Source organism: Pan troglodytes, chromosome 19 (genome assembly GCF_028858775.2).
Source record: "Pan troglodytes isolate AG18354 chromosome 19, NHGRI_mPanTro3-v2.0_pri, whole genome shotgun sequence".
Classification (NCBI taxonomy): Eukaryota; Metazoa; Chordata; class Mammalia; order Primates; family Hominidae; genus Pan; species Pan troglodytes.
This window is the reverse complement of record NC_072417.2, coordinates 75,533,413-75,554,046: the sequence shown is the minus strand read 5'-3', so window position 1 is coordinate 75,554,046 and position 20,634 is coordinate 75,533,413. Positions and strand designations below refer to the sequence as shown.

General features: G+C 44.1%; 2 protein-coding genes across 7 annotated transcripts in view; both read right to left on the bottom strand.

The window, feature by feature from the left end:
- METTL2A (methyltransferase 2A, tRNA N3-cytidine) overlaps window positions 1-16,516 on the bottom strand; it is a 29,558-nt gene extending 13,042 nt beyond the window's left edge. Inside the window, exons 1-6 of the mRNA XM_016932696.3 lie at window positions 16,399-16,516; window positions 11,899-12,492; window positions 11,601-11,692; window positions 9,236-9,591; window positions 8,053-8,102; window positions 596-656 (exon numbers count right to left, since the gene is read on the bottom strand). Coding sequence (XP_016788185.2) covers window positions 596-656; window positions 8,053-8,102; window positions 9,236-9,591; window positions 11,601-11,692; window positions 11,899-12,008 — 669 coding nt within the window. The 5' untranslated portion in view covers window positions 12,009-12,492; window positions 16,399-16,516. The remainder of the gene's footprint in view (window positions 1-595; window positions 657-8,052; window positions 8,103-9,235; window positions 9,592-11,600; window positions 11,693-11,898; window positions 12,493-16,398) is intronic.
- Window positions 16,517-18,967: 2,451 nt separating this feature from the next.
- EFCAB3 (EF-hand calcium binding domain 3) overlaps window positions 18,968-20,634 on the bottom strand; it is a 132,573-nt gene continuing 130,906 nt past the window's right edge. For 5 of the 6 annotated variants that reach the window (XM_016932690.3, XM_063799137.1, XM_063799136.1 and 2 more), the window contains one exon: window positions 19,452-19,925. In XM_016932690.3, the coding sequence (XP_016788179.2) occupies window positions 19,599-19,925 (327 nt within the window). In that variant the 3' untranslated portion in view covers window positions 19,452-19,598. Of the gene's footprint in view, window positions 19,926-20,634 lie in introns of all 6 variants that reach the window. The other variant, XM_016932691.3, reaches the window with a different exon arrangement.

Below are 20,634 nucleotides of genomic sequence, written 5' to 3'. Positions count from 1 at the left end.
CTATCATTCGAGACCAGCCTGGGCAACGTGGTGAAACTCTTCCTTTCACTTGAACACACAGAGGACACTGTAGAGTATGAAGTGGCCTAATTGCAATATTGTGTCTTAGAGAACAAGGAGACCTGAGGAGAGGAGAGAAATGGAATGGCAGGTTGGTGGAGCAGTCACAACACATGCATTTATTAAGTTGACCGTCTTACACAGATGTGATTTGTGGAACCCCAAACCAAGTACAACAGTAACATCACACACTATAACATACATAACAGTAAAAAAGTCTGAAATATTCTGAGAATCACCAAAGCATGACACATAGACACTAAGTGAGCATATGGTGGTGGAGAAACGGCACCGGTAGGCTTGCTTGATGCAGGGTTGCCACAAACTTTCAATATATGAACAGATACGACATCTATACAGTGTGATAAAGTGAACTGCAATAAAGCAAGGTATGCTCGTTATCAGTAAATCTTTTACTTTTAGACCGTAAGAACACAGACTGTATAAGAACACAGCCAGAGACCTTGATTTTTAGGAGAACCTTTTCCCTTTAATCAGTGGAAATTACCAATAGGTAATTTCCCATCGTACTCACCTGGACCAGTTCTATAGCTGTGGAAGAAAAATCACAGCAATAAACAAAGAGTCCTGGGTCACTGAAATGGGCAGAAAAGACAGAACAATGAGACTACAAATCGAGCTATGTCTACTCTCATTCTTGTGTAGCACAGTTAAAATATCAAATGGGAAAAACTATCATTCATTCAAATAAACTGTATCTATTAGTCACAACATATTTCATTTTGGTTAAAATCCCTTTTGAATTCTATCCTTTTGGAGGCTCTGTGGACATAGTTAATATGAAGTTTATAAAACAACCAGGGAGTTTCAAATCAATGTCTTCTCGTTTTCCACCTACAGAAATCCTACTTTTCCCTCAAATGAAGCCTTGCTTGATAGCACCACAAGAATTCTTTTTTCTTCGCTGAGCCACCCTGGCACTTTCTCCACACCAGGAACACATCTGTACCTGTCTGTTGGCCCCCACCACATAGTGAGTGAGTGCTTTGACAGTGGCGATTACATCTTTCGCTTATTAGTTCACCAAACACTACTGAGAGCCCACTATGCATTGGGTATTATCTTAGATGCTGAGGAGATAAAGATGAACAACACAAAATCCCTGTGCTTATTTTTCTTGGTATCCTCACTATCTAGCACAAGTCTCAGCACCAGGTAGCAACACAAAAAATGTTGATTTTAAAACCATCAAAATTGCTTTCAATTATGAAGCACATTATATATTTATTCTGAAGACATCAAAATACAAAACAATTTGTAATGCCAGAATTCTGTTAGTACAGGTCTAAATAAAAATGGGAGAGGAGGAAGGCTGTATGCTTGCATTTTAGAAACAACAGCCCAGAGCTCTTCTGCACTGTTGGGCTCATTGTGAGTGAGACCCTGGGATTTTTGGGAGTATGCAATACCTCCAGCCTCTCAAAGGCATGGGCTCTGCTTCCTGCTGAACTGTTGACCTTTGGAGCAGACAACTTCTGGGAGGTATAATCAAGACTAAAAACCTGGGGAACTGCAGCATTTGCTATGGTAATCACTAGCTACCTGTGGCTACTTAAATTAAAAATTTAGTTTCTCAGTCCCATTAGATACATTTCACACGTGGCTAGTGACCATCATAAGGGAGAGTGAAGATGCAGAACATTTCCGTCACTGCACAAAGTTCTATTCCACAGCACTGCTCCGAAAGCAGGGTCCATGCCTGTCCTGTTCTCTAATCAGCCAGGCAGCTGCATCTGCCGAGTACCCATTAAGGTCACGGGCTAAGTTCTATCAGACTCAGCTTCTGCTTTCTCAAAGACTCATTGCAGTCTTTGCCTCCTGGGTTCAAGTGATCCTCCTACCTCAGCCCCCCAAGTAGCTCGGATTACAGGTGCGCACCACCATGCCCAGCTAATTTTTGTATTTTTAGTAGAGACGGGGTTTCACCATGTTGGCCAGGCTAGTCTCAAACTCCTGACCTCAGGTGATCCACCTGCCTCGGCCTCCCAAGGTGCTGGAATTTCAGGGGTGAGCCACCGCGCCTGGCAAGCATTGTTTTCTTCTTTATGTTTTTCTTTTTTTTTTTTTTTGAGACACGAGGTCTCAGCTGTGTCACCCAGGCTGGAGTACAGTGGGGCAATCTCAGCTCACTGAAGCCTCTGCCTCCCAGGTTCAAGTGATTCTCTGGCCTCAGCCTCCTGAGTAGCTGGAACTACAGGTGCCCACCACCATGCCCTGTTAATTTTTGTATTTTTAGGAGAGACGGGGTTTCACCATGTTGACTAGGTTGGTCTTGAACTCCTGACCTTAAGTAATCTGCCCACCTTGGCTTCCCAAAGTGTTCAGATTACAGGCATGAGCCACCGTGCCTGGCCTCTTTGTGCTTTTCTTTTTTTTTTGAGACGGAGTTTTGCTTTTGTCACCCACGCTGGAGTGCAATAGTGTGGTCTCAGCTCACTGCAACCTCCACTCCTGGGTCCAAGCCATTCTCCTGCCTTAGCTTCCTGAGTAGCTGGGATTACAGGCGCCCACCACCACGCCTGGTTAATTTTTGTATTTTTAGTAAAGATGGGGTTTTGCCATGTTGGCCAGGCTGGGCTTGAACTCCTGACCTCAGGTGATCTGCCCACCTTGGCCTCTCAAAGTGCTGGGATTACAAGAGTGAGCCACCACGCCTGGCCTGTGCTTTTCTTTAAGTTTTCTACAGGTCATATAGTTGTCCCTTGGTATCCAGCTCAAGTCTCTTACACAGTGGTGTCAGGTGTAGCATTTGCATACAACCCACACACATCCTCCTGCATACATTAAATCATCTATAATGCCTAATATAAATGCTATGTAAACAGTTATATTTTAAAAAATTGTTGTATTATTGATTGATTTTTGAGACAGGGTCTTGCTCTGTCACCTGGAGTACAGTGGTGTGATCATGGCTCACTGCAGCCCCAACCAATCCTCTGGCCTCAGCCTCCAAAGTAGCTGAGACTACAGGTGCATGCCAGCATGCTTGGCAATTTTTTTTTTTTTGAGACGGAGTCTCACTCTGTCACCCAGGCTGGAGTGCAGTGGTGCAATCTCCGCTCACTGCAAGCTCCGCCTCCCGGGTTCACGCCATTCTCCTGCCTCAGCCTCCCAAGTAGCTGGGACTACAGGTGCCTGCCACCATGCCCGGCTAATTTTTTTTTGTATTTTGAGTGGAGACGGGGTTTCACTGTGTTAGCCAGGATGGTCTCCATCTCCTGACCTTGTGATCTGCCCGTCTTGGCCTCCCAAAGTGCTGGGATTACAGGTGTGAGCCACAGCGCCCGGCAGCTAATTTTTTTGTAGAGACAGGGTCTCACTATGTTGCTCAGGCTCGTCCTGAACTCCTGGGCTCAGGTGATCCTATCTCCTTGGCCTTCCAAAGTGCTGGGATTATAGGCATGGGCCACTGCGCCTGGCCTATACTATTTATTTTCAATCCATGATTGCTTGAATCCTCGGATGCAGAAAAGGTGAATATGAAGGGCTAAGAGTATTATTTTTAAAATCAGAGTCCTTAATTGGGCTCTGAGGATAGAACTGTATTTCAAAATAATCGGTTTTCTCTATTTTACTTCATATACTTAAAATTAGCCCAAGATAAAGCTATATAGAGATTTGTGCATTTGTAGAGTAGTGGTTGCTTAGGGCTAGAGATTGGGGGAAATTGGGAAATGGGGAGTGACTGCTAATGGGTATAGGGCTTCTTTTTGGGATGATGAAAATGTCCTGAAGTTGACTGCAGTGATGGCTGCACAACTCTGTGAATTAACTTAAAACCACTGTATTACGGCCAGGTGCGGTGGCTCACGCCTGTAATCCCAGCACTTTGGCAGGCCGAGGCAGGCAGATCACGAGGTCAGGAGTTTGAGACCAGCCTGGCCAACACAGTGAATCCCTGTTTCTTCTAAAAATACAAAAATTAGCTGGGTGTGGTGGCGGGCGCCTGTAATCCCAGCTACTCAGGAGGCTGAGGCAGGAGAATCGCTTGAAACTGGGAGGCAGAGGTTGCAGTGAGCCAAGATCGTGCCACTGCATTCCAGCCCGGGCGACAGGGCAAGATGCCATCTCAAAACCAAACCAAAACAAAACAAAAACCAACCAAACAAAAAAACCACTGTATTACACACTTTATATCTCAATAAAGCTGCTATATATAAAAAGAAAACAAATGAAAAATACATTAGCCTGAGAAATGATCCTAAGGCTTTATCAGATACATTAAAAAAATATTAAGAACCCTGGCCTGGGCAACATGGCAAAACCCCGTTTCTACAAAAAAGACAAAAATTAGCAGGGGTGGTGGCACACGCCTGTTGTCCCAGCTACTTGGGAGGCTGAGGTGGGAGGGTCACCTGAAACCTGGAAGGTTGAAGCTACAGTGAGCTGTGATGGCACCACTGCATTCCAGCTTGGGTGACAGAAATCCTGTCTCAAAAAAAAAAAAAAAAAAGGATCCAGGCAATAGGGTAACTCAAGAAACATAAAAAGGCTGTAAAGACTGCGGAGTGGGCTGGGCATGGTGGCTCATGCCTGCAATCCCAGCACTTTGGGAGGCCGACGTGGGTGGATCACCTGAGGTCAGGAGTTCGAGACCCGCCTGGCCAACATGGTGAAAGCTCATCTCTACTAAAAAGTACAAAAATTAGCTGGGTGCAGTGGCTCACACCTGTAATCCCAGCACTTTGGGAGGCTGAGGCGGGTGGATCACCTGAAGTCGGGAGTTTGAAACCAGCCTGACCAACATGGAGAAACCCCGTCTCTACTAAAAATACAAAATTAGCTGGTTATGGTGGCACATGCCTGTAATCCCAGCTACTTGGGAGGCTGAGGTAGGAGAATCGCTTGATCCCAGGAGGCGGAGGTTGCGGTGAGCCAAGATCGCACCACTGCACTCCAGCCTGGGCAACAAGAGCAAAACTCCGTCTCAATCAACCAATCAATCAATCAATAATACAAAAATTAGCTGGGCGTGGTGGTGGGCACCTGTAATCCCAACTACTCGGGAGGCTGAGGCAGGATAATTGCTTGAACCTGGGAGGCGGAGGTTGCGGCTAGCCGAGATCGAATCACTGCACTCCAGCCTGGGTGACAGAGTGAGACTGTCTCAAAAAAGACTGCCAGAGTGAGGCAGCTGGACGATAACAACTAGGGAAGTTTTCTAGATGCTTCTGATCTAGAATGTGAGGAAGGAAGGAAATAGTGTAGCAGAAACAAAGGACATTTTGGAAAGGTACGGAGTCAGGGGAAGACATGCAAGGTGTGACCAGTGCACTGAGGGATAAGAGGACATACTTTATAGGGCACACTCTTGTAGAGGACTTTGAAAACTATGTCCAACAATTTAAACCTGATTCACAGGCAGTAGAAAACATGCCAATTCTAAGCCAGTGAATTACATGAACAAGTGGGTTCTAGCAAGATATTGAACACAGCGATCTTATTTAAATGGCATAAAGAGGCTGTGGCAAAGATGCCATCTACATTATTTTACATGCATTGATGATATTGATGATTAATGGCCATAACTTGAAGCTAAGTCAATCTCCCATTTGAGGTGGGTTCCTCAGACTGTAACTTCAAGAGCAGAACAATCTCTTTTCTTCAGTGTTAGCTACTAGGACTTGCCATTTTCTTAGAAATTTCTGAGAACAAATTGTAGAAATATTTAAGTGTATATTAGTAATGAGGGTAATGTTTTACTTAATCCTGTTAATGAATACTGTGGGCTAAATTGGCAAAGTATATATTATATGAAACCTTTGAGAAACAGTGGATTCCAGTAATGCATACAGAACTGGAATGTCATTTCCACAAGGGGTTTAAAAACAGCTATAGGGCCGGGAGCCATGGCTCACGCCTGTAATCCCAGCACTTTGGGAGGCTGAGGCGGGTGGATCACTTGAGGTCAGGAGTTCGAGACCAGCCTAGCCGACATGGCGAAACCCCATCTCTACTAAAAATACAAAAATTAGCTGGGCATTGTGGCGCATGCCTGTAATCCCAGGTATTTGGGAGGCTGAGGCAGGAGAATCGCTTGAACCCAGGAGGCAGAGGTTGCAGTGAGCCAAGATTACGCCACTGCACTCCAGCCTGGGCAACAGAGCAAGACTCCGTCTCAAACAAAACAAAACAGATATGGTATAATAAATATATCTGGTGTTGGTCTTTGTGGTTCCAGGCAGAGTTCCAAAAACCTTAAGAATTTCCTCAGCAGGCTGGGCGTGGTGGCTCACACATATAATCCCAGCACTTTGGGAGGCCGAGGCAGGTGGATCACCTGAGGTCAGGAGTCTGAGACCAGCCTGGCCAATGTGGTGAAACCCTGTCTCTACTAAAAATATAAAAATTAGTTGTGTGTGGTGGCATGCACCCTTAATCCCAGCTACTAGGGAGGCTGAGGCAGGTGAATCACTTGAACCCGGAAGGCGGAGGTTGCAATGAGTCGAGATTGTGCCACTGCACTCCAACCTGGGTGATGAAGCAAGACTCTGTATCTTTTGTTATTCATAATGAACTCCCTCAGGACCACACTGAATTTATGTTAATGAGATGACCTGGGGTGGGGCCAACACTAGTAAGGGCAAACCGATTGGAACTTTCAGCTTCACCCACCAATGTCCTGAATAGAAATGCAGATTATGTTGTATGAAAACTATTTTCTTCTTCTCCTTTTAAAATTAATTTTCCCATGAGTCTGTGTCCTAGCTGTATAAAAACTCTTGAGGCTGGGAACGGTGACTTATGTATGTAATTCCAGTACTTTGGGAGGCCGAGGCAAGAGGATCACTTGAGCCCAGGAGTTTGAGACCAGTCTGGGCAACAAAGTGAGACTCTGTCTCTACAAAAAATAAACAAAAATTAGCTGGGTATGGTGGCATGTGTCTGTAGTCCCAGCTACTTGGGAGGCTGAGGTGAGAGGATTGCTTGAGCCTAGGAGTTTGAGCCTGCAGTGTGCTATGGGCACACCACTGTGTGCTAGTCGGGATGACAGAACAAGAGCTTGTCTCAAAACTAAAAAAAACCCCTTGATGAGCTTCCAGGTTGGTGAACACATCCGTGTGATAGGAGGACACTGCACTGAGCTCCTCAGGGTCAAAGCTCCTGAGCGTGAGATCCTCTGAACCCCACTCTAATTACTTCTTCAGCTGGCTGTTCATCTGTATCCTTCACAACAAACACATAAATGTAAGTAAAGTGTTTCCCTGAGTTCTGTGAGCCATTCTAGGAAATTATTGAACTGGAGATAGGGCTACCCTGATTTACAGCCTGTAGGGCAGAAACACGGAGGGCCAGATTCACAACTGGCATCTGAAGTGGGGGGCAGTCTTCTGGGACCGAACCCTTAACTTGTGGGATCTGATACCAACTCCAAGTAGACAGTGTCAGAATTGAATTGTAGGACACCCAGCTGTTGTTGAATTGGTCAGAGTTGGCAAAAACCCCGCACATTTGGTGTCAGAAGCGTTCTGTTTAAGTACACAAAACCAGTGTGTTTTCATCAGAACAGGAGACATCTTCATGTATGTTAGCTTTCTCAACTCTACCATGGGGGTGATGACAACTCAGCCACTGACTGTTCTTCAGAGATCATGAGAATGGAAAAGTTTAACACATTTGTTCCTTAGAAGAAGAAGGCACTAAATGTTAACACTAGCAAGTTTTAAGTCTAATTTTCCAAACGACAAAGATAATCAAATTAAAACAATCCATAAATGAACAATGTAGAAATCTGAATCTGACATAATCCATATTTTCCAATAACCATTATTGATAGTTTGATGCAGCAAGTTTTGAAAAAACCTTTACTTTTTTTTCTTGCTACATTGCCCTGGCTGGTCTCACACTCCTGGCCTCAAGCAATCCTGCTTTGGCCTCCCAAAGTGCTGGGATTACTGTCGTGAAGCAATGCGCCCAGCCAACCTTCACTTTTATCTTCTTTGCTATCATAAACTTTTACAACATACTTACTTGTTCGTTTGTAAAATTGGAAAGACTGTGTTTCCCACACCACAGCCAACCTGCAGACAGAAATGAACTATTAATCACAGAACTTTCCAGAGTTAATTCCCTAAAGCTAGAAAAGCTAGAAAAATAATAATCAACAAGAATCTGGCCTAATTGTATTAGGGAAGGTGTAGTGACCAGAGCTAAACAGTACCCATGACATTTGTTGATTTTGATGTTGACTTCAGGAACCCTTAAAAGACAAGAGCATGGGTTTTTATTAGCAGAAACGAGGTGGTCTAGAAAAAAGGGCAAGGATTGCTTTTATCTTTTGAGTTCTAGCAAATAGTCCTGTAGATGAAGTATTTTCTTACTGAGCTTATATTATTATTGTGAAAATATTTGTAATAGACTGTGCTGAAAAATGTATGAAAAGGGGACCCTGACAACCTTGTCCTAAACACAGTGCTGCGTGGTAATGAAGACAGCAACTATTTATTAAGGGCTTAACTATGTGCCAGATACTGTTCTTAGCCCTTTTACGTACATTATCTCCATCCTCATAACTACGAGGTGCAGAGGCAGCAGTCTCACTGCTCAGAGAGGGTAAGGAAATTGTCTAAGATCACACCATAGGACTCAATCCCAAGGCTAACTAGTTCCAGAACCAGCTTCCAGTAATGTGCGCAGTCCCCATTTATGAATTTACATTATACCAATCTAGACATTTTTCCAGGTCTAGACTCTGCAACACCATCCAAATGCAGAGGAAGAGAATTATCCCAGGCCTAAGAAACAGGCACCATCCTAACTACCCTCTCCATTCCTGTAACTGTATTAGAAGAGAAGCAACAATTTCTTCTCATCTGGGACTTTTTTCCAGACTTATAGCATGATCATGTTGAGCTCTTTCACCTGTATGATGCAGTGGCATGTGACAGGTACAGCATGATGCTATTAATACAATTTTTGGAAGTGACATGCTGTTCTCGTGTGATCTTTGTCCGTCATGACCACCAGATATCTGGTCTGCATTAAGGGCATTTTATCAGTTCAAAAATGGAGGTGATTCCAGGCTAATATAAGGGTCAAGTCTAGTCAGCATCATCCAATAGAAGTTACTTTTGTTGTCAGCCTCTCTATGCTACCTCATGTGCACAAATATAATAGCTTCACATATCCCACTACCAAGACAATAAAAGGTTACCTCCAGTATTCGGTAGGTGGCTGAGGATCCAGGAAACTCATCAGCACAAATTTCCAGGTCACTAATTTTCTGAGTTACATTCTCCTCCATAGGAGGTGTCTGTGTTTTATATTCAAGGCTCTTCGAAGAACACTTGTGCTGTTCTTCCATTATTAAACCAGGTCCATCCTCATTGTTTCTACATTCAGATACTTCACTCTTGTTCTCCAAGAACGAATCCTTCAAATGATTTTGATTTTGGCTAGGTGCCAGCTCAGGGAATTCGGTAAAAAGCCAATGTCTATCCTTGAAAAACCCATTTTCGTGGATTTTGTAGAAGTCATTCCAGTATTTGTGGGCATTGATCTCATAATCAACTGTAAATATTTAAGAAAAAGTTTTAAGAACCAGCTCTCAAATATTTTATTTATATCTAATGTCAATTATCCTGCTTTACCAAATGTCACTTTAATACTAAAAGTATCCTCAGGTAGAGCCACAGTCCCAGAACTGAAGGCATTTCTGAGGTCATTTAGTCCTGCCATCTGGCATTATACCCGAATGCCCCTATCCGTCATTATAGGAGAGTCTAAATTCTGTTTGAACAATCAACCAGAGAACTTACTATCTCTATCTATCAAGTGTCCTCCTACATCTTTGGATGCCTTTTTTTTTTTTTTTTTTTTTGAGACAGAGTCTCGCTCTGTCACCCAGGCTAGAGTGCAGGGGCGCAATCTTGGCTCACTGCAAGCTCCACCTCCCGGGTTCATGCCATTCTCCTGCCTCATCCTACTGAGTAGCTGGGACTACAGGCGCCCGCCACCACGCCCGGCTAATTTTTTGTATTTTTTAGTAGAGACGGGGTTTCACCGTGTTAGCCAGGATGGTCTCGATCTCCTGACCTCGTGATCCACCCGCCTCGGCCTCCCAAAGTGCTGGGATTACAGGCATGAGTCATCACGCCCAGCCAGATGACTTTTAACTATTAAAAAATCCTAGAAGTAGCCAGGTGCAGTGGCTCATGCCTGTAATCCCAGCACTTTGGGAGGCTGAGGTAGGCAGATCACGAGGTCAGGAGACTGAGACCATCATGGCCAGCATGGTGAAACCCCGTCTGTACTAAAATACAAAAAATTAGCCAGGCGTGGTGGTGCACACCTGTAGTCCCAGCTACTCGGGAGGCTGAGGCAGGGGAATCGCTTGAACCAGGGAGGAGGAGATTGCAGCGAACTGAGATCATGCCACTGCACTCCAGCCTGGTGACAGAGCGAGACTCCATCTCCAAAAAAAAAAAAAAAAAAAAAAAGTATGGACAGTTTAAATGAAGGCTGTTTTTAAGGTGATCATGACAGTCCCAGATTTCAGTTTACTGCTCTTGCCAATTCAGGGGGCCTTGACTAGTGTAGTAGAAAGAATAAAAACCTAACAAATTGAGCAGGACAGTGACAACAGAAGTTGGAATTCACTAAGAAGTGTGTTAACAACTCACAACTCACCTACTGAATCAACCAAGACTCCCTAAGAAACAGGATTTTAGTTCCACTACTGCTACTACTGACTGCTTACCTCTGGGAAAAGCACTTAATGTCCTGTGGTCCAAGTGTCTTTAACAATAAAAAGAGAATATTGAACCACGTGATTTTCAAAATCCCTTTTAACTATTAACTTGCTTTGATCTAGTTGCTGTCAAAATATGCAGGGTGAATGTTTTGTAACTGGAATCTTTTTGTTGTACAGAACTCTTTCAGCGGGTACTAAATTTGTAGTCATATCTTCAATTGTCTGGAACAATCAGTCCTAGTTTTACTATCTAGGGATATTTTGCAGTGAAATCATCCACCTCTCAAGCAGGGGCCTCCTTTTCTTTGGCCAGACTTATCTCCACTCTGCTGCATTCACCTTTCCTTGACTAAAGCCCTAAATTCTCATAACCATCACACAAGTAATCGACACACAGTCACCAGTCATTAGCCCCCCTCCCAACAATATTTAGAATCTAATCACTTAAATGAAGCTTCAATGGAAACATCTCCTCATGGAAAATGCAAATCAAGTAAAAAGTACAGGTTCTAAGATGATCGCGTGACCACACAGTTGTCATTGGCTAGCCATATCAACGTGGATCTACTAAACACAATTAAAGACAACATTACCCTCCTCCAAAGTAAAACTATATATAAAAAAACCCTCTACGACTTAAGATTTTGTTACAATGCAGCCTTTTTCTCTCCTTGCTCATCCCCTCCCTGTCCCGCTCTACTCCTGAGATCCGCATCAGGCCAGGAATAAAGGATTCCTGGGCGGCCGCGGTTCCCTGGCCTCTCCGGGAGGGCGCGTTCGGCAGTACGCTGGCTGTTGATACCAATGAGAGCCCATTTAAGCGCACCTTGTTTCTCCTGGCACACCCGCTGGATACTGTTCTCCTGGACTTTTCTCTCCGCCGCCGCGGCTTGCTCTTCCGACCACTCCACATTGTCCCTGAGAAAATCAAACGGGCAGCTTAGGGGCCTCACGTCCTGGCTGCGGGCAGGGTGAGTCGCTGGCCTAGGAGTTTCTCTCCCCTTGGAGAGTGCCTCGGGTAGGGCAGCTTGACTCGTGGCCGGCGGTCAGGGGCTTTTCGGAGTGCTCCGAGGCGGCGGGACAGAGGGCCAGCGACAGGCCGGGCGAAGGGGCAGAGTGATTACCAGGCATTGTGGTGGAAGACGCGCGCGGGATCGCTCAGGAACCGCCTTCCGAACTGCTGCCTCTTATCGGCGAGGACTGCAGGTGCACCTTCAGGGTAGGAGCCGGCCATGACACCGGAGCCGGAAACACTTTACTTTCCGTAACGCGAGAACTTCCTGCGGGTCACGCCCTCTTTCAGAAGACGCGGAGTCTGGGCGGGAAAAAGGGTGGCGGGACCGGGCGGCCCTGGAGTCTGGTCCGGGTGGCGCTCGGGAGCTGTCGTTTGGGGCTGTCCCAGGGTTGGCGAAGGGCTCTCTAGGGAAGGGGACCAGGCAGGGGGAAATTCTCCCCGGAGGAGTCGTTTCTCATTGATGAGGTGCTGATGGACGTGCAGGTTAGGCAGAAAGTGGGAGACATTCCACTTGAGACCCAGTTCAATGCTGGGATCCTCTTAACAGGTTCCCCAGCTTCCCTCAAGTTGTAAAACAGGAAAAATCTTGAATCATTATAAGAGTTGAGGCTACCTAGTTCCACTGCGGAGCCGATGTCCAGAACTGAAGAAGGTAGCAAGCAGCGGGAAGAAACAGGGCAATTTCCAGCTTCTATATTCAGCTCTTCATAGTGTGGGTGTATATGTATACACAGTATGTATATATATTTTGGTTGGGGTAGGGGGAGATGGAGATATGAAATTAGAGAACACGAGGCTTAGCAACTCAAATGGAATATCCAAGGACAATTTTTTTTTAAATTATAACCATCTAACCTTTTTGAATCATGCATATGATATTTATTATAATTATCCTTATTAGCACAATTAAGATTGTAATACACACATACAAACAGTTTGTCATAGTAATACATTTCAGCCTTACATTTCTATTTCTAGATCTAATACAAATAGACTCTCAAAAGAATCTAGAAGAAAGTATGTTATAGACATAAGGTTATTTGAGAAGACTTCCAAGAGAAGCATAATGAATACCACTTGGAAAAGAAGGAAAGGGCAGAGACCAAACAAGGACCAGCCCAATACCTCTTGGACTTTATTTAATGTCATAATGTCAGAATAAAGGGAAAGATGAATTTTTTAAAAAAAGGAAAGGGTTAGTGCAGTGCTAGACATAGCACATGGGTAATTAGTACTTTTTTTTTTTTTTTTTTTTTTTGAGACGGAGTCTTGCTCTGTTTCCCAGGCTAGAGTGCAGTAGCCGGATCTCAGCTCGTTATAACCTCCATGTTCTGGGCTCAGGTGGTTCTCCTGCCTCAGCCTCCTGAGTAGCCGGGATTACAGGTGCGCGCTACCACACTCAGCTAATTTTTGTATTTTTAGTAGAGATGGGGTTTCACCATGTTGCCTGGGCTGGTCCCAAACTCCTGACCTCAAATGATCTGCCCGCCTCGGTCTCCCAAAGTGTTGGGATTACAGGCGTGAGCCACCGCGCCCAGCCAGTAATTGTTTATTCCATTGTAAATTCTTTCTGTAGGTAAAACTACGGGGAGCAATGAATGATTCTATACTTTTTCCTCCAAAGAAATGGGAACAAGCTCTAAGCCTCTCTAATCAGGAAGAAAAATACACAAGTTAATAAAAAAGATAGTAAAGAAGTTGTACTTCATTTGAAGACAATATGCTTTTGCTATTCTTGTGGTCTTCGGAAACATTTTGAACCCAAGCTCCATACCCAGAAACAAGTACAAGGAATTTTTATCTTTTCTCAAGGCCAGCTGTTTGCAGATATGGTGGTTGATTTACATTTATTTCTGGCATCTTGTTTTCTCATCTATGGGCTTTTATTCTCCCCTCACTAAAAGCTGTTAGTGTTCCCAATCAACAGTCCCACTGCATATTTTCTTGCAGACAGCTCATTGTCTTCACTCTAATTTACTATATTAGTTCCAGTGGAGACATTTTAAATGTCAAACAGCTTTGGCCTTTTTTCTGTGAAATGTGCTAAAGTATCCTAAACTTAACTTTATTTTTAATTTTTATTTATTTATTTATTTATTTATTTATTTTTGAGACGGAGTCTCACACTGTCTCCCAGGCTGGAGTGCAGTGGCGTGATCTCGGCTCACTGCAAGCTCCCTACTTCCCGGGTTCACGCCATTCTCCTGCCTCAGCCTTCCGAGTAGCTGGGACTACAGGCGCCCGCCACCATGCCCGGCTAATTTTTTGTATTTTTAGTAGAGACAGGGTTTCACCGTGTTAGCCAGGATGGTCTTGATCTCCTGACCTCATGATCCACCCACCTCGGCCTCCCAAAGTGCTGGGATTACAGGAGTGAGCCACCGCCCCCGGCCTAAACTTAATTTTATACAATTATATTTGATTGGCCTGTAAAACCTATTTTTTGAAGCACCTAAAATAATTTTTCATAAGTTTGACATGGCTGTGAGTTCTCTGGTGTCAGACTTTATACCGGGTTGTAGCTTCAGAAACGCCACGTTTCAGAGGAACTAAGGGTCCCTCTGGTGGTAAGTAAGGAGAACTCTTCTAGCTCAGTGGGTGGCATGGGTTTAACGCTTGTAAAGGTTAAAAACTCTCATTCTGGATTATTGCTTTAGGTTGTTAGCCAAGGACAAGGGTAGTTAATTTTTTTTTTTTTTTTTTTGAGACGAAGCTCTGTTGCCCAGGCTGGAGTGCAGTGGCATGATCTCGGTTCACTGCAAGCTCCACCTCCTGGGCTCAAGCCAGTCTCCTGCTTCAGCCTCCTGAGTAGCTGAGATTACAGGCCATCGCCACCACACCCAGCTAATTTTTGTATTTTAGTAGAGATGGGTTTCACAATGTTGGCCAGGCTGGTATTGAACTCCTGACCTCAAATGATCCGCCTGCCTCAGCCTCCCAAAGTGCTGGGATTACAGGAGTTAGCCACCGCGCCCGGCCTTTCTTCTCCTTTTTTTCTTTGAGATAGGGCATCACTCTGTCACGCAGGCTGGAGTACAGTGGCACGATCACAGCTCACTGCAACCTCTGCCTCCCAGGCTCAAGTGATTCTCCCACATCAGCCAACAGAGAAGCTGGGACTAGCGGTTTGTGCCACCATACCCCGATAATTTTTGCATTTTTTGTGGAGACAGTGTTTTGCCATGTTGCCCAGGCTGGCCTCAAACTCCTGAGGAGTTCTTGAGCAATCCGTCTGCCTCGGCCTCCCCAAGTGCTGGGATTACAGACATGAGCCACTGCACCTGGCCTGTGTTTTCTTATTGCAAAATAGATTTTTTATTATAGAACATTTAGAAGATATCGATAAAACAAAAGAAAATACTTCTTCCCACCATTAATTTGACTCATTAACGCTTTGGCTTATATCATCCCAGTTCTTTCTTTCTAATTTAGTTATATAAGTGACTTTACATTAAAATAGTTTCAGAACAAAATGCTTTGTGCTTTTTTTTTTTTTAAACAATTACATTCATCTGGCCGGGCGCAGTGGCTCACACCTGTAATCCCAGCACTTTGGGAGACCAAGGCGGGTGGATCACGAGGTCAGGAGTTCGAGACCAGCCAGACCAAGATGGTGAAACCCCCGTCTCTACTAAAAATACAAAAATTAGGCCGGGTGTGGTGGCTCACGCCTGTAATCCCAGCACTTTGGGATTAGCCGAGGTGGGCGGATCACGAGGTCAGGAGATCGAGACCATCCTGGCCAACATGGTGAAACCCCATCTCTACTAAAATACAAAAAATTAGCCAGGCGTGGTGGCACACGCCTGTAGTCCCAGCTACTTAGGTGGCTGAGGCAGGAGAATCACTTGAACCTGGGTGTTGGAGGTTGTAGTGAGCCGAGATTGTGTCACTGCACTTCAGCTTGGGCGACAGAGTGAGACTCCTTCTCACACACACAAAAAATAAATAATAAATAAATAAATAATAAATAAATAAAATTAGCCGGGCACGGTGGTGGGTGCCTGTAATCCCAGCTACTAGGGAGGCTGAGACAGGAGAATCGCTTGAACTCAGGAGGCGGAGGTTGCAGTGGGCTGAGATCGTGCCACTGCAGGCCAGCCTGGCGACAGAGCAAGACTCCGTCTCAAACAACAACAACAACAACAACAACAAGAAAACCCAATTACATTCATCCATTTTAAGTGTACAGTTCAATACATTTTCATAAAAATCTGTATTTGTGTAATCAGTGTCACAATCTAGTTTTAGAACAACGCCTTGAAGTTCTCCCATGCCACTTAGCAGTTGTAGTCTGCTTTTTAACTTAATAATAACTTGGGGACATTATTCTTTTGTTCGAAATATTCCTTTACAACATCACTTAATGTCCTTCTGGTATTGTTTCGTATAGCTATATCATGCTTTATTGGACATTTAGGTCACTTTAAGTTTCATACTATTAAAAATTTAACGGCTGGGTGCAGTGGCTCACACCTGTAATCCCAGCACTTTGGGAGGCCGAGGCAGGTGGATCACGATGTCAGGAGTTCAAGACCATCCTGGCCAGCATGATGAAACCCCGTCTCTACTAAAAATACAAAAATTAGCCAGGTATGGTGGTACGCACCTGTAGTCCCAGGTTCTCGGGAGGGTGAGGCAGAAGAATGGCTTGAACCCTAGAGGCGGAGGTTGCAGTGAGCCGAGATCACACCACTGCACTCCAGCCTGGGCAACAGAGTGAGACTCTGTCTCAAAAAAAAAAAAAAAAAAATTCAACATGGTGTACATCTTTGTAATGAAATAATTTTGTACATTCATGATTATTTCTTTATGATTAATTTCTAGGAGAGGAATTGCTGAGTCAATGGTTATAATTAGCTCCATCACTAAGCTCTGTGAGGTTAAGTCATTTTACTTGTTTGTTAACTGTTATATGTCCAGGTCCTAGAACTAGGTCTGGCAAACAGTATGCAACTCAGTAGATAATTGATGAATGAATGGATGGGTGAGTACCCTCTTGCTATACCATATTTCAGCACAGAGATGCCAATTTACACTGTCATCAACAGTGTGTGACAATTTAATAGAAAGAATGTATTGCTGTACATTTTAGATTTTCCAGGACAGGTCCTATTAAAAATATTCTGCCCTGTTATCTCACTGATGCAAGGAAATATTCCAGGAATTATAACATTTTGGCATCCAAATTATATCTCCTAGATTCCCTGTTATACCCACAGCCATATGAAAAGTCTCTTGTCAAGTCATAAATCTTGTTTTTAGCTAGAAAATATGGCTGCTTATCTATCTATAAGGTTAGTTCTTCTCTCCAACATTGTATCTTTATAAATAATAGCAGGTGTATTTAGACTCTTTTGACTATTCATGTTAACACTCACAAAATTACCTCAAGGCCATTTCAATAAACAGTTTTGGGGGCACTATCTTCATTGCTTTTTCCTGGCATTTTATAATTTTACAGCGGGGCGCAGTGACTCATGCCTGTTATCCCAGCACTTTGGGAGGCTGAGGTTGGCAGATCACCTGAGTTCAGGAGTTTGAGACTAGCCTGGGCAACATGGCGAAACCCCATCTCTACTAAAAATACAAAAATTAGCTGGATGTGGTGGCACGCACCTGTAATCCCAGCTACTTGGGAGGCTGAGGCAAGTGAAACGCTTGAGCCTGGGGAGGTGGAGGTTGCAGCGAGCTGAGATCACGTTGCTGCACTGCAGCCTGGGCAACAGAGTGAGACTCTGCCTCAATTTTTTTTTTTTTTTTTTTTTACATTATGAGGCATTGTCCCCATCAATATTGGACATATCTTTTCCTTTTTCTGGGTCAAAATTTTTCTAGAATAGTGATTTAAAAAGCATTTGTTCTATATGTTGAGTGTGATGGACTGGTTTGCACCCACACACCTGCAAACCAGCTTCTCGGACAACATTTACAAATAGCTGATCTCATCCCTTATATTTTTTTTCATCCCTTACATTTTTAGATCAGAATTGGCACAAGAAATAAAACATTTTGCCATCCTGACAGTAGATCAGAAGGTTAATATAGATTTAGTCTTGGTACATCCAGATTTCCTGAGTCCAAAAGTGGTCTGTCTCTCTGTGGGCAACCCTTGAGAACCACAGAAAAATACCCCAATGGGACTGGGCACAGTAGCTCATACTTGTAATAACAACACTTTGGGAGGCTGAGGTGGGAGGATCACTTCAGCCCAGGAGTTTGAGACCAGCCTGAGCAACATAGGGAGTCCGTGTCTCTACAAAAATAAAAAAAAATTAGCTGGGCATGGTGGTGTGCCCCTGTAGTTCCAGCTACGTGAGAGGCTGAGGTGGGAGGATTGCTTGAGCCCAGGAGGTTGAGGCTGCAGCTAGCCATGATTGTGTCACTGCATACCAGCCTGGGTGACAGAGTGAAACCCTGTCTCTAAACACACACACACACACACACACACACACACACACACACAAAACAAAACAAACCAAAACAAAAAACCCAGTAATGGATGATACACACTTAAACATGATTGAAAGGGCAAATTTTATGTAATGTGTATTTTACCATAATAAAAAATTATAATCCCCCAAACTTGTAATATAGTTATATATGTGCTTCTTTATCAAATGCATTAAAGAACAGCAACAATAAATACAATGGATGTGATCAGCTATTCATTTTGTTTGTTTTGTTTTGAGACAGAATCTTGCTCTGTCACCCAGGATGGAGTGCAGTGGCATAATCGCAGTTTATACTCACCATAAACTCACTGCAACCTCGACCTCCCAGGTTCAAGCAATTCTCCCGCTTCAGCCTCCAGAGTAGCTGGGATTATGGGCGTGTGCCACCACGCCCGACTAATTTTTGTATTTTTAGTAGAGACAGGGTTTCACCATGTTGACCAGGCTGGTCTTGAACTCCTGACCTCAGGTGATCTGCCCGCCTCAGCCTCCGAAAGTGCTGGGATTACAGGCATCAGCCATCGCACCTGGCTGTGTTCAGCTATTTGTAAGAGCACTCTAAGTGTGCAGGTGTGTAGCTAAGGAGCCTTGGGAATACCCAAATTTAATCAAGGTTCATTTAGGGCTTGCTGATCTTATTCCCTGAAACTGAAAGGTCATCCTCAGCTGCTGTCTCTAGTCTCTTTCACAAACAATTGAAAACCTAACCCAGTTTACACTCACCATAAACTCAGAGGTTTATTGCTTGGAGGGCCCTTAGCTCAGGCCAACTTTTCTCCTTCCTGATGAGGCTTAGGCAGTCTTAAGCCAGGTAGGGGCAGCAGAGTGCAGCTGGTTGCTAGGGAACTAACAGCCCAGCATCTATTTACTAGTAAAGATTTAGGAAAGGGGGCCGGGCGCGGTGGCTCACGCCTGTAATCCCAGCACTTTGGGAGGCCGAGGCGGGCGGATCACGAGGTCAGGAGATCGTAGACCATCCTTACCAACATGGTGATAACCCCATCTCTATTAAAAATACAAAAATTAGCTGGGTGTGGTGGTGGGTGCCTGTAATCCCAGCTACTCGGGAGGCTCAGCCAGGAAAATGGCTTGAACCCAGGAGGTGGAGGTTACAGTAAGCCAACATCATGCCACTGCACTCCAGCCTGGTGACAGAGGAAGACTCTGTCTCAAAAAAAAAAAAGATTTAGGAAAGGGAAACCATTTTATGACTTAAACTTTTTTACTGGTCAGAATCCAAAAGATGTCAAAATTTCCAGCTTCTAAGAATGTACTTAGACAAAAGCAAGAAACAATAATTTTGATAACTATGAAAAAGTAGTTTGTGATGAGCTGTTTAGAAAATGTAGAAATTTCATTGTTGAAATCCCTTTAAACCTTTCCGTTTTCTTTTTCTTCCTGAGTCTGTGTCACATTCACTGGTATCTGATGAGGAAGAGGATCTGCAGTTATGGGAGGAATTTCTATTCACATAGGCATCATATAACCTTAAGTCCTTAGGAGAAAGTAATTCTTGGCAAACATTCCAGGACCATGTATAAGTAGAAAAGGTGTCATAAAAGGACTCATTTCTAGAGTCTATCCCAATCAAATCCCCTCGGATCTTCTGCCAGAGGTTTAGCATTTCTTTTCGGTGTTCAAGGGCAATTCCTAAATTATAGGTATCAGTAGCTCTCTTCACCTGCAGTGAGAGACCAGAAGTTTATTGTAGTTACCTTAAAGTAGCTTTGATTTGTGGACCACAATGATAGATACCCCAAGAGTTATGTCCCTGGGCTACTCGAAAGTCACTGAATCTATACATTAGGTGGTGCCTCATGAGGACGTGTGAGCTAGGAGGTGATGGACAATCAAAATGTACTGCTTGGGAATAATGAGGTAATAAGAAATTTTATAAGGATATGAAAAATACAGTGGACTAAAATAGGCTGAAGTATGGTATGGAGATAGGCTAGGGATATAACAGGAGGGCCAATTCAGCCACTCAGTTCAGCCTAGGATAGGGAGAACTGACTGGGAGAAGATGCTGAGCTGAGTAGGTCCTCAAGGATGTGATCAAATTGAGGGAGTAAGTGGTGAGGGGAGTAAGTGGTAAGTGGAGAGGGGACAGCATAAACAGCATAAACAGAGACCCCAAGGCAGTAAATATCCTGGAGGTGTGGTAGGAGAGTTCAGGCACTTGGTATTGCTGGAGTGTCAAGTTTAAAGTGGGAGGAATAAATAATGACAAAGGACAGGCAGGCCCTTACACTTAATCTTATAAGTCAGTAATCTCTGTGAGGCTAGCAAAAGCCTGTTCCTCAGTGAAAATCATGCTGTAGTGACCCACTGTTTCTAATGAAAGTGAAATAAATCCCTTAAGCAGAAAACAGAGTTGAAATTGCCATCAT